At 37.9% G+C, this 13,262-nt stretch overlaps 1 protein-coding gene across 1 annotated transcript in view; it reads right to left on the bottom strand.

Moving 5' to 3' along the window:
* si:ch211-156l18.8 (probable G-protein coupled receptor 158) overlaps nucleotides 1-11,848 on the bottom strand; it is a 173,323-nt gene extending 161,475 nt beyond the window's left edge. The window contains exons 1-2 of the mRNA XM_035407194.1: nucleotides 11,709-11,848; nucleotides 10,274-11,593 (exon numbers count right to left, since the gene is read on the bottom strand). Coding sequence (XP_035263085.1) covers nucleotides 10,274-11,151 — 878 coding nt within the window. The 5' untranslated portion in view covers nucleotides 11,152-11,593; nucleotides 11,709-11,848. The remainder of the gene's footprint in view (nucleotides 1-10,273; nucleotides 11,594-11,708) is intronic.
* Nucleotides 11,849-13,262: the final 1,414 nt, after the last annotated feature.

The following is a 13,262-nucleotide window of genomic DNA, read 5'->3' as shown; positions in this document are numbered from 1 at the left end:
TATGTTCATGTTGTGTGTGTATCTGATGTTTTTATTGGTTGATGTACAAATTAGGAGACATATTCTTTGTGGGCTAGGAGCATTTCAGGCAGGAAAAAGAAGAAGAGGAAGAAGAAAAAAGTGCAAAATCCCCTAAGTTTGGGGCTTTATTGTGTGGACGTGTTAAGTTCTTTGTGAATTCTTTCTGTTGAAATGGGGTCAGAAGGTACAGAAATTAATGTTTTTAAGGACTGAGGACTGAGAGTCAGTGGCCGTTGCAGTTATTTCTGTGGGGGACCCTGAAAAGTGCCAAACTCTTTGGTGCTGTATTGGTATGGGGCATGCCCAGCCAAGGCGTAACTTGGCTGGATGGCATAGTACCTGCCATCCAAATTCACATTTACAAAAAGCCTGGACAGCTAAATATATACATACAGATAATCAATCTTGACTCTTAAAAACATATCCACTCATATTTATGGTCTGTTAATGTACTGTATGCTTGTACACACAGGGCCAAGTTACTTGAAACAATTTAGGAAATATTGGGTATCATTGCTTTGGAATACAGCTTGTTTAATTTGTGTGAGGTAAGATAGCCTATATTGTTTGTACTACAGTAACTTGGTATTATTTTGATATCAATACTTTTAATGGCAGACCTAGATTTTGCCAGTTTGTATGTGTGAGTAACTTGGCATTTTTGTACGCTGAAAACATAAATTAAAAAAATATTTTACATGGGATCATATATTCACCTTTAATGTCTTCATAAAATGATCGCTGCTGTTAATGAATTCATATGATGGCAAGAAAACTGTTTTGACATTTCATTTACTGTGTGAAAATCTAAATGAACCCAAATATTCTCTTCTGTGTTTATTCACATATTTGGAGCAGATCATGATGCTCGAAGTGGGCCGGTACTCACCGGTATGCAGTACCAGCACTTCTACATTTTACTCTTTGGTGTACCGTGACTTTCTCTTGTGCACCGGCACTTCTCACAAGCTGCCAGTACTCTTTTCTGCCCTCTCCATATCAGGTTCTCTGGGCAATTTATAATGGCTCTAAATAAACTACATTACACTGGGGGCACTATGTGACGCTCACCTGTTCCCGTTCTCGCCTGCCTGTTTTTCTCTGTCGGCAGCTAATCTAAGTAACGTTACATTAATCTTACAATAATGTTGGCCTGGCTCCAAAAGGACAACACAAAGAGAACACGAACAGAGTTAGAAGATGACACAACAGAGCTTCAAAAGTCTAATCCTATGTTACTAAATGCAGGCCAGGAGCAGCAAGTTAACTTTAGCGCCACTCCTAGCAGCAAAGAGCCAGTTGATGTAACGTTAGCATCAGCAAAACCACCTGCGGCTACTGCCACTGCTACCGCAGCCAACTACAACGTTAACAATAACGTGAGTCAAGATGAATGATGACTTCATTGCACCACACACTAAAGCTAGTGTACATTTAAATGATTTTTTACTCTAATAATTGAAATGTTTGTCCCCTTGATTAAATAAATTTATGTTGTGAACATCAGCAATATCTCCTGATCATGCATTGCTCCGCTATTCGTGTAGTTTTACATATGTGTTCTTATTACTTCTTTACATATTGACGGCACCCCTATAGGAAGACTGCACCTCATTGTTTTATTTTAGCTTTGTCTAAATATATAAAAGTCAAATAATTTACAAATGTTACATATATTATTTTAACAATTGACCGAAGGTAAGTAAAGAAAATTAATGAACATATGTAGTTATCTGTGTTTATTTTTAGCAAAATAATATAATATTCTAATTGAGAAGTATTTGCATTCTAGCATTGTAAGTCTATGGGGGGGGGGGGAGTTAAATTGATTATAAATCAAAAATTGGTTGTGGTTTTGGGTGGCCTTATTACAAGATGAGTAAAAGATTAAGTGTTGCATATTGGTTCATTGAATTTTTTATGTTATGCAAAACAAGGTGTATTGTGTCATAGTAAAAAATCCATTTGGAATTCAGGATTCAGCAGAGGAAAAATTATTGACCATCAGTGATGAACTAAATCTTAAATATGTGTTTAATAACCAGTGGTGACTATCAAAACCAATAGAAACCATTGCAATTTAATGGGAAAGCCATCTGTTATGGTAAGCAGTCGAGGGAACAAACCAATAGAAACCTTTACAGTGGTAAAATAGTATAATCAGGTAAAATGTTTTAACTGATCATATTAAAGACAGAGGTGAATCAATACTCTCCTAACTGGTGAAAGTGTGGACACGTGGTATCTAAACCTAGTCATTTGATATGCAGTATAATGAAGAATTCAGACAAAGCAAATGATAACGAAGCAAACCTGCCTTGTGATAATAAGTTTAAGGAAAAAATAAATAAAAACTTAAATGTGTTCAACGACCTAACTAGGAGCCTATGGATTCACCACAGCTTTTAATTAAATCAATTAAGGAAACTGTTAATTTGTTTGCAATATAGCACAAATGTGAATGTGGCACATTTATTTTTCATAGCATGCATATTTCTAACGAAGTGTGGTTTAAGAAGGTAAATAGTCCCGCTATACACGAGAAGTCTCATTAAGAAAAAAAATAACAGCTTGTTTAAATTCTTAGATTGCAGTTGTGGTTGGAACAAAAAAACCCAGCATACACAGATGGTTTCCAGGACTGAAGCTGAGAACCACTGCTGCAAAATAATACAAATCAATTGAAAATGCAAAAAAAAAAAATCTGTATTTCAAGTCATAGTGACGACAGTCAAATTCAAAACCTAAGACAATTTAGACAACACTGGTTTTTGACATCTTAACCACAGCCAAGCAACTGGCCTAGTTGAACGCTTATTGTAGATATGTTGATTTGATTACAGTGTTTTATAACATAGTAAGCAGTGATGAGGTGAACATATTTACGGTGGACTGAAATGCTGCCTCTTATAATATTCTTATATTATTATCTAACATTCTTATAATAGTCAATGTGTTTTTTGAATGCATTATCTAGGATTTTCGCAGCCTGTTTTTATTTTCTCTTGCCTTTAACAAGTATACAGTACGTGATAAAATATTGTTTTGCATGTTCATAGGCTTGGTGACCTATCTGTGCACCCCTGAACATCATAATACCAGTCAGCCAACTATCCATCATCCACCCATCCATTATCTATACCCGCTTATCCTGGTCAGGGTCATGGGGGGTGCTGGAGCCTATCCCAGCATGCATTGGGCGAGAGGCAGGAATACACCCTGGACAGGCCGCCAATCTATCGCAGGGAACACACACCATTCACTCACACACTCATACCTATGGGCAATTTAGTGTCTCCAATCGGCCTACCTGCATGACTTTGGACTGTGGGAGGAAACCCACGTGGACACGGGGAGAACATGCAAACTCCACACAGAAAGGCCCCAAGCTAAGATTCGAACCCATGACCTTCTTGCTGTGAGGCGACAGTGCTACCCACTGGGTAGCACTGTCGGGACAAATTACAAGGATTCCAAAGAGACATTGTCCAAACCACCTGACTTCATTATAAACTTTAAATGCCAGAAAGCGTGAAAGACTGGTAAAACCCTTTATTAACGGACATTATAATTTTTCAATTCAAGAATTGTTTATGATGAAAGGGTCAGTAAGCTACGAATGATGCCGTTATCTCGCAAATCTATTTAAATGCCCCATATTGAAGAATGTTTAAAAATGTTAATGCTATGGCATATTTGGTTTTTTATTATTCTCTAATCCAACAGAGTACAAATACCTTTATAGAATCATAGGAGGGGCAGGTACTAGGCCAGGCCGTAGCCTACACTAAGGGAAATAATTGACCGGTAAATCTGGGAGTAGATAGTTACTTTCTGTGCATCGAATCAGGTACTGGGAACGTATCTACTTTGCACACTAGAGGGGGCCCTGCGTAAAACGGAGGCTTTCCCCCTCAACTAGGAGTTACACCTCAAACTTCAAAAATAGAAGTCAATTCATTTTGTACTTTTATACTGTTACATCTGTGTTTATGTTCTGTTCAGAAGTGTATATTTTTTGGTCATCTTGGGTATATATTTTCATACCAATACTCATACAGGGTCCATGGATTACCAAGAATATAGAATAGTTATGTTAAATATTAATGGGTTACTATCTCCAATCAAAAGAAGCAAGCTCGTAGCAAAGGTGAAAAGAGAAAAACAACAAATCATTTTTTGGTAGGAGACTCACCTCTCATGCTCAGAGCATGAACAATTGGGAAAATTGGGATTTAAAATCTATTACTCTTCTTATAAAGGGGGCCATAAAAGAGGGGTCGCCACATTAATATCAAATAAAGTAAATTTCCAGTTCTCCTCAGAAATTACTGATAAAGAAGGGCGATATGTCCCGGTGAAAGGGCTTATCGACCAAAAGGAAGTTACATTAGTCAATATATATATATATAGACCACCTGGACAGGATAAATCATTTATTAAGAAAATATTTAATATGATTGCTACGGAAACCTCAGGTGTCTTGATTTGCGGGGGAGATTGGAACATTCAGATGCAATCAAGGCTTGACTCCACTAACTCTACAAAACGAACTAGTCAAGAAGCTATACTAATGAGAAAAATGATGAAAGAAATGTGTTTAATAGACATATGGAGGGATCTCCATCCGTTAGAAAAACAATTTACATTCTTCTCCTCAGCACATAGAGTCCACTCAAGAATCAACTATTTCTTTATGTTTGATTCAGAAAGGCATAGAATTAGAGACTGTGAGATAGGAGTTATTTCTGACCACTCAGGAGTATATCCAACTTTACATTTGGATAATAAACCCAAACAAACAATCTGGAGACTTAACACTAATTTTCTAAATGACCCACAATTTAAAGAATATCCTCGGTCAGAACTTAATGAATATTTGGAACATAACAATAATGGAGAAGTGTCTCCTAGTAGTCTGTGGGATGCCGCAAAAGCGGTAATCAGGGGTAAACTCATAAGCTGGTCCTCAAGGAAAAAAAGGAAAAACAAGAACACTTGAAAGCTCTAATTTATGAACTTAAATAGTTAGAGACTAAACATAATGAACACAATGAACCGAATATAATCAATAGGATAAAAGAAACTAAATTGAAAATAAATCAAATATATGATGATCAACTGGAGACAAAATTGAAATTTATCAAACAAAGGTTCTATGAAAATGGACCAAAAGCCAAGAAACTTCTGGCATGGAGGATAAGGAAGCAGCAGTCAGAAAGGATGGAATAAGATACTAATAAGATATGTAACAAACTAGATACAACAGTCTTTTGAAAAATACTGTAAAGAACTATACTCTCAACCGAAAAGTGCTGACCGCCCAACTATACTCAGGTTTTTAAATGCATTGGACTTACCATCTCTGGGCAATGAACAAAACAAAATGCTAACTCAGGAAATAACCATAGAGGAACTGGACAAAGCCATATCGAGACTAAAGACAAATAAAGTACCAGGAACAGATGGTTTCCCGGCAGAATGGTACAAAACATTCAGGGAACAATTTACACCAATGCTCCTTGAGTGTTTTGATTACACACTTAATTGGGGAGAGCCTCCTGTGTCTTGGAAAGAGGCAGTGATACCAATTATTCCGAAGGAAGGTAAGGACAGGACAGAATGCGGCTCATACAGACCTATATCTGTATTAAATATAGATTATAGATTATATGCATCTATAATTGTAAAACGACTAGAGCACATTATTCCGGATTTAATAGACACAGACCAGACAGAATTTATAAAACAAAGACAAACATATGATAATGTCTGACAAACTTTGCATTTGATGGATTTTGTAGACCAAAACCAGCGCCCTACTAATTAGCCTTGACGCTAATTAGCTTTTGACTCTGTAAGATGAGAGTTCTTGTACCTGGTATTACAGCGTTTTGGTTTTAATGAGAAGGCAATTAATTGTTTAAAATCTTTATACTCATCTCCTACCACAAGAATTAAAATAAATGGTAATATTCCAACTCTATTGCTTTGGAAAGAGGCTGCAGACAAGGATGCCCTCTAAGCCCTACTCTCTTTGCTCTATTCATTGAACCACTAGCACATGCAGTAAGAGAAGACACAGAAATAACAGGAGTACTATTCAAAGAAACGGAGCATAAAATATGTCTATATGCAGGTGATGTCCGGCTGTTCCTCACCAACCCTGAATCTAGCCTGATATGCCTCTTTAAACAATTTGGTTCGTATTCAGGATATAAGTTAAATCTACACAAACCCCAAACCCTTATATTTAATCACGTACCAGATTATGATACATATAAGAAATATGGTTTGAAATTGAACACGCTTTCTATTAAATATCTTAGGTTCCAAATTCCAAGAGACTTATTATATATTTATAAAAATAACTATATCCCCATTACTAAAGCTATAAAAGTAGACTTTAATAGATGGTCTCTACTACCACTGGATCTGTATAATCGAATAGAGATAATAAAAATGATATGTTTTGCCAAGACTGCTCTACCTTTTCCGAGCGTTACCAGTAGAGATACCAACAAAACAGTTTAATGAATGGAGGAGAACGATTTCGGGGTTTGTGTGGAAGGGCAAACAACCCAGGGTACGACTAAGCACACTACAGCTACCCAAGGATCAAGGTGGTAGAGGTCTCCCATCATTAGAAGATTACTACAAGGCAGCACAGCTAAGGCACTTGGTCTGTTGGTGTAATAAAGAATATGATGCTAAATGGAAAGACCTGGAATAAAGTCAACTTGAGATAGCCCTTCAATCTATACTGGGAGATAGAATCCTTAAACAGACACACTTAAGTAATTTAAACTATTGGACAAAAGTCCCCCTGGAAATTTAGTTTAAGGAATGCAGAAACCCAGAGTTAGAAAGAAAGGGGAAAATATTGAGATTGATTGCCTATGACAGAAAATTTAGACCTGCATAGTTGGATGGGAGATTCACGAAGTGGAATCTGAGGGATATAACATCGTACTGCCTCATTCCCACAAGTAAAGGGTTGGACAGTTTCCAGAATCTCACAGATACATATAATTTGGAAAAACAAGATTTAGATATCTGCAGGTCAGGCATTACTTTGACAGGAATATCAGACATGAGGAAGACGATATACCTACTTTGGTGAATATATTTACTGAGGCATATAAACACAACCTCAACAGAATGTTAGTATCAAGAATTTACTCCTGCTTACAGTCAGCCAAGAATCACTCAACAATATACAGTACTGTGCAAAAGTCTTAGGCACCTGTAAAAAAATGCTGTACAGCTAAGATGCTTTCAAAAATAATGAAATGAAAGGTTATAAATATCGAAAAAAATAATATAAAGAGCAGTAAATAGTTAAAAACTAAATAAAATCAATGTTTGGTGTGACCACCCTTTGCCTTTAAAACTACAGCAATTCTCTTACACTGTCCGGCAGTTTTATAAGAAAATCGGCTGGTAGGTTGTTCCAAGCATTTTGGAGACCTTGCCACAGTTCTTCTGCAGATTTTGGCTGTTTCGTTTGCTTCTGGCTCTCCAGGTAATCCCAGAGATCAAGTTTATATCTGAAAAGTAGTCTATTACTTAAAATATTACTTTATTTAACAAAATACAAAAATGTATCTGTAAAATTTCATTTTTTGGAAAATTCATGTTTGGAAATCTCAAATTTGCTCTTTTCTACTGACACACTAATGCAGAAAACAAAAACATCTAAGACCAAATATATACTATATATTATATTTAAAAATCTAGGGTGCCTAACAATTTTGCACAGTACTGTATGTAAAACTAAAATGGGAGAAGGAAACCAACATAAACATCACTGAGGAGGAATGGTTGAACTTATGTAAAATGCAAGCTGCCACCTCAAGTTCAGATTACTGGAGGGAATTCATGTGGAAAAATATAATCAGGTTCTTTATAGCACCTAAAATAAAATACTTACAAACAGGTAAATAGGACCACAGTTACTGCTGGAGGTTGTGTGGGAATTTAATGGCAGATCATTATTCATTATCATGTTTTCTGGAACTGTAATATAATTCAGTCTTATTGGCAGGACATAACTGGAGAAATAAATGCAATACTGGGAATAGAGCTTGAATGCAATTTTAAAACAATATACCTGGGCATCCCCCCCATTAAAATCAAATCCAAAGATGAATACCTTTTTAGTATCTTACTTGCAGCCAGTAAAAAAGCGATAACTGGGAAGTGGATGAAAAAAGAACCACCAACAAGATCCGAGTGGATAGAAATTGTAAAGGATATTTATAACATGGAAAGCTTAACCTTTTTATTAAGGCAGTGCAGTTTTTTATTTATTGGGAAAAATTGCTGCTAAATCTGAAAACAATAGGATCAGGAAAAGAGAGCAGGACAGCAGGCAGTGACTGATAAGGACAACAAAGCTGTGACGTGGATAATGATATGGGACTGGGACATACTAAATGATCAGTGGTATCAATACATATTTTGTGGAATGAACTTGTGATGGCAAAAGTGACCTGGCTCGCACATTATGGAATGTTTATGTAATAGTAGACATATACAACAGAAACTTTAATATACCTTATGTCTGTTTTGAGAACTTTATGGTAACCCCTGACATAGTTTGGACCGGTAAACATTAAATATGAATCTATAATATAATGTATTGTGAAATGTATTATACACACTTTATTACTCTTGGTGACCACTTGTTTATGTTCACTGTACTTATAACTCTGTATGGAAAATTTTAAAAAATTAAGTAAAAAAAAAAAGAAAAATCAAAAGCCTGAAAGCTCTCTTATACCTACACCGAGTAAACAATTGAATATACCTGATTAATCAGAAAAACCTGTGAAGACATTTGTCCCAAACATTACGGTGCCCTGAAATGGGGGGGCTATGTATAAAAAGTACTGGAATTTCTACATAGTGAAACCAAATTGTTTAGAAATACCCTTTTAAAAAAGCTGATCTTTTACCACGTGAATTGTTTCATTACAAATGTAAATTTGTGCAGTGCGGAGCCAAATCACGAACGTCCCTAATGTTATAGAGCTCACTGTCTGTATGTATATCACAAATCATTTTGTTTGACTTGTTTTTTAAATCAAGGTTTACGATTTCAATTAGATTTCAAACTTTCTCCAGAGCACATGGCACATGGCACTGTAGTTAGTTTGTTGAGATTGAACAAACATACCATTAAAAAATGCTCATTTATTAATGAAGGGAAAAGTGGAATTTTCTCTCCATTTCCATTATTTAATGGCTGCCAAAGATGAACTTCATGAGTAAATCCGCTTTGTCTTTTAGATAGATTGAAGAATTAAGCTAACCTGAAAAGAGAGTAAGCTGTGACAGATGCAGACAAATCACGGAAAGTAAGGTATTCAGGTATTAATATTTTAAATTTCAAATGAACATTTTGAATAGAAGAAAAGGCCATAGGCTGAACATAGGTCTCTGCACTAATCAAAGGTGCTCCATTCATATAGACCCTGAGAACAGTTAGTGTTGAAAGGGATGCGGGATCCAGATAATAATGTAATCTGAACACAAATGTTTTCAACATAAGAAGTTATTTGCATATACGGTACACAATCTCAGTCTTTGACAGATATGCAGTACTGCCTATACATCTCTTTGTTTATGATATGTTGGCAAAATGCCTGAAGGGAACTGTATTGACAATTGATATAAATGATGCAAATGCTAACACAGGCCACATCAGAAGACCAGTTTTGCCAGAGTGGACAGATGTGTGAAAATGTTTTTTCAAAATTTTATGAACACAAATCAAGTTATACTTAGTATAAACTACTTACACATTGGACTTCTAATGTTACAAGATTAACTGTTTATCAGCATCATAGGAGAGTTTTATTTATGCTTCTACAGTATATGCTTCATATTTATATATGGAGCCTGCAATTTTGAAGTGCAGATTAGCTTAACCTTACAAACTCACAGATATCTTGATTTGATGTGACATTTCAAGACACCAAAATGGAGGTTGAGATGGCAGGAATAGTGCATTTACAGATATAGAGTATCTGTAAGATAATAGGTAATTTGGCTTCTTTATATATAATTTTTTTCACCAGGAGATGAATCACCTAATGTGTGAATAACTGACAAATATTGTGCTCATTTAATATTACATAAGAAAATAGAGCTAATATTTCTGCTCATCCCAGTCATAATATACACATACATGCTCAAACATGCCTGCACACACACAAACTGGTATCAATGACAAATGGGCACTGACCTGAATTCTGGACTAAGATCAGGCTTGAGACCATAGAAGGATGTTGAGAGTGTGAGTAGCCAGTCAGGCACAAATCGCCCACCTTCACACTCCAGAAACGGTGCATCAGCCCAACGTACTCCATCTTGGTTTGTTACATAGCTGTCTCCTCTACCCCACTTGGGTGTAGTCAAGGTACGCAGGTCATTAAGCAGCAATCGCTTGGAAAGGGATGGTGCCTGTTGTGGTAGCTCAGGAAACTTGAGGGCAGTGAACCAGCTGGCATCTGGTGCAGGGGGTGGGGGGTGCATCAACTCCCATGCAGAGGACAGGTCCTGCAGCAAGATATCTTGGGACCTAGAGGAGGTGCGTGAGGCCCGTAGAACCAGTTGAGGGCGAGAAGCAGCAGGCTGGGCATCAAAAGTAAGAAGGGCCCGACGGATGAGTGGATTACCCTCCAGTAGACCTCGTACTAGGGCATGGTACCACTCCATATCCTCTGTCACACTGCTTTCACGTAAATCATTAGTCTGGAAGATCATGTTGAGGAAGTTGGCTGCATTGGTTAGGGCATCCAGAGCAGGGCTTAGGTAGGAACGAAGTCCAGCTGGGACACCCTGCAGGCCGGGCAGACGGTAAGCCCTTGAACAATTTGCCTGGGCAAGGAGGGTTGCATTTGCATTGTACAAATAGGCCTCCACTGGTGCCCATTCATCCTCCTCGAGGGGCTCCATGCTAGGGCTAACACTGGGGGACAGAGAGCCAGACAGTGGTTTCCCTCTCTCATTCTCCATGGGCCCCTCAGAATCTATAGGGCTGAATCTGACCTCTCTCTGCATGACTGGAGTAACCTGTGCAGACAGAGGTAGGAGCACCAAAAGCACTGCTAAGCCATCCATTTTATGAGTTATTCCTTGAGTAACCTCCTTTTACTTTGATCTTCTCTGAATCTTTTCTGGTCTCTTGTTTAGGGTTTTGAAAAACAATCAATCACTTAAATTTAAGACCATTAGGACAGTCTCTCTTTTCTCACCTCCCTTCTCACCTGTCCCTCTTTGGCTGGTGTCTGTGAGATGAACATAGGGGAGAGGGGAAATGGTGGGCTCAAGGGTGGTGGTAGAATAGAGACTGTCAACAGTATGTCCCCTAATCCACATATATCCTGCTCAAACTATCTTTGACATTCTCTCTATTGGAACAGAAAGAGATTCCCTAGTCCCTGAACCATTCAGAGTCTGTTTGTCTCCAACTGAGGATGCTAGTGAGAGAATCCATCGCTGCTGTTGATTCAGAGTGTGCCTCTCCAGATATTCTGAACTGGGGAGCTGAGTCCCTGGTATCCTAAAAAGCACAGAAGTGAGCCAGTCAATAACAATAATAATCATTGGGTAATACTGTGATTGTACAGACGATAACACAGTACAACAGAGAAGCCCAATAACAGTAATGAATTTACCTGAGTATCAGAAAATCAAAGGCAGAGGGCTGGGGGATAAGTGTGCTGGAGCAGAAGGAAAGATGAGGAGCCACCTGGTTGTCGGCCGTCCATTACCTCCTTGTTGTGTCTACTGCTCCTCTGCAGAGCATCATTCTCTCTCTTCCTGTCTGCCCCTGTGCGTCTCATCCTCCCTCCTCCTAACCCTCTGCCTCCCTCTCCCACTATCATTACAATCCTCACTTTGTTGACAGGGCACAGGCCAGAGCCATTATGAGTGAAAGCCACACATCTGTTCTTGAAAGAGCCATGGGGGTTGTGGTGTGTTTGGTGGAGAGGAGATGACATGATGCTGAGAGAGGGGGATTAATCCCTTGTATCCACTGAGCAATCACTGGATTAACCCTCCCAGAGTCCAGACAGGTTCAGCAGTAAATGGGGAAGTGCTGCTCTTTTGCTGATCAGTGCGCTGTGAGTGTGAGATATGTATATGTGTTTGTGAGGCAATAACAAACACCCAGAAGGGCTTTTGAGGTATAGATTTCATTCTAAATTATGAATTCAACACTAGTATGTAGTTGTTTGCCTCTAATATTTGTCATTCAATTAAAAAATATAAATTAGAATATCAGATGAAATAAAACATGCATCATTATGTTCATAAAATTGTAGTACAGTGGAGAACACCGAGAGGAACAGAGAGATTAGTAAAATTTTCAGAAAACTGATAAGCATTTGCACAGTCATAGGCGGTTTTACCATAGGTCATAGGTAGGCGGGCGACATAGCTCAGGAGGTAAGACCGATTGTGTGGCAGTCGGAGAGTTGCCGGTTCAAACCCCGCCCTGGGAGTGTCGAAGTGTCCTTGAGCAAGACACCTAACCCCTAACTGCTCTGGCGAATGAGAGGCATCAATTGTAAAGCGCTTTGGATAAAAGCGCTATATAAATGCAGTCCATTTACCATCCATAGGCAATTGCTTGGGGCCTTGTCCGCCGAAGGGGCCTCGTGAATTTGTTTCCTTTTTTTTTTTTTTTTAATTTCAAAATAAATCTGTCTACATGTAAATGTGGGCCTATCCAATTAAATATCTATATTTGCCAATATTTATTATCACCCACATTTCACATTTAATGGACTATTCCACCTTGACCTTCCTGCATTTGCGCCTAATCAATGACGTAGAAATTCGAGTTGCCATCAGAGACAGAGAGTCATGATCTTTGTTACCACAAAGCGTTTTCACAGTGGATTTGAGAAGAGAAAGATGAAGAAGGAAGAGGCCCAGTTTAAGGAAAGTTTGCCTAAACTGACAAAATTCTTTAATAAAACAGCCAGAGACTCCACGACGGAGGAGCAACAAGTAGAGTGAGAGCACCTATTATCGACCACCATAACCGCTAGTGTATTTACTTCGTATTTATTAGAACGAACTGGACATTGTTACCTATTTAAATGTAAGTCCTGTAAAAATACACATAATAAATTGTCTAAATGTAAAAAACCAACTTTATACATATACATTAAGTTAGGTTTTGATATAGTAACACAACCTTATTTACTATATCAACTTTA

This window comes from Anguilla anguilla, chromosome 2 (assembly GCF_013347855.1).
Source record: "Anguilla anguilla isolate fAngAng1 chromosome 2, fAngAng1.pri, whole genome shotgun sequence".
Lineage (NCBI taxonomy): Eukaryota > Metazoa > Chordata > Actinopteri > Anguilliformes > Anguillidae > Anguilla > Anguilla anguilla.
The sequence above is the reverse complement of the archived record's forward strand: the minus strand, read 5'-3'. Positions and strand labels throughout refer to the sequence as shown.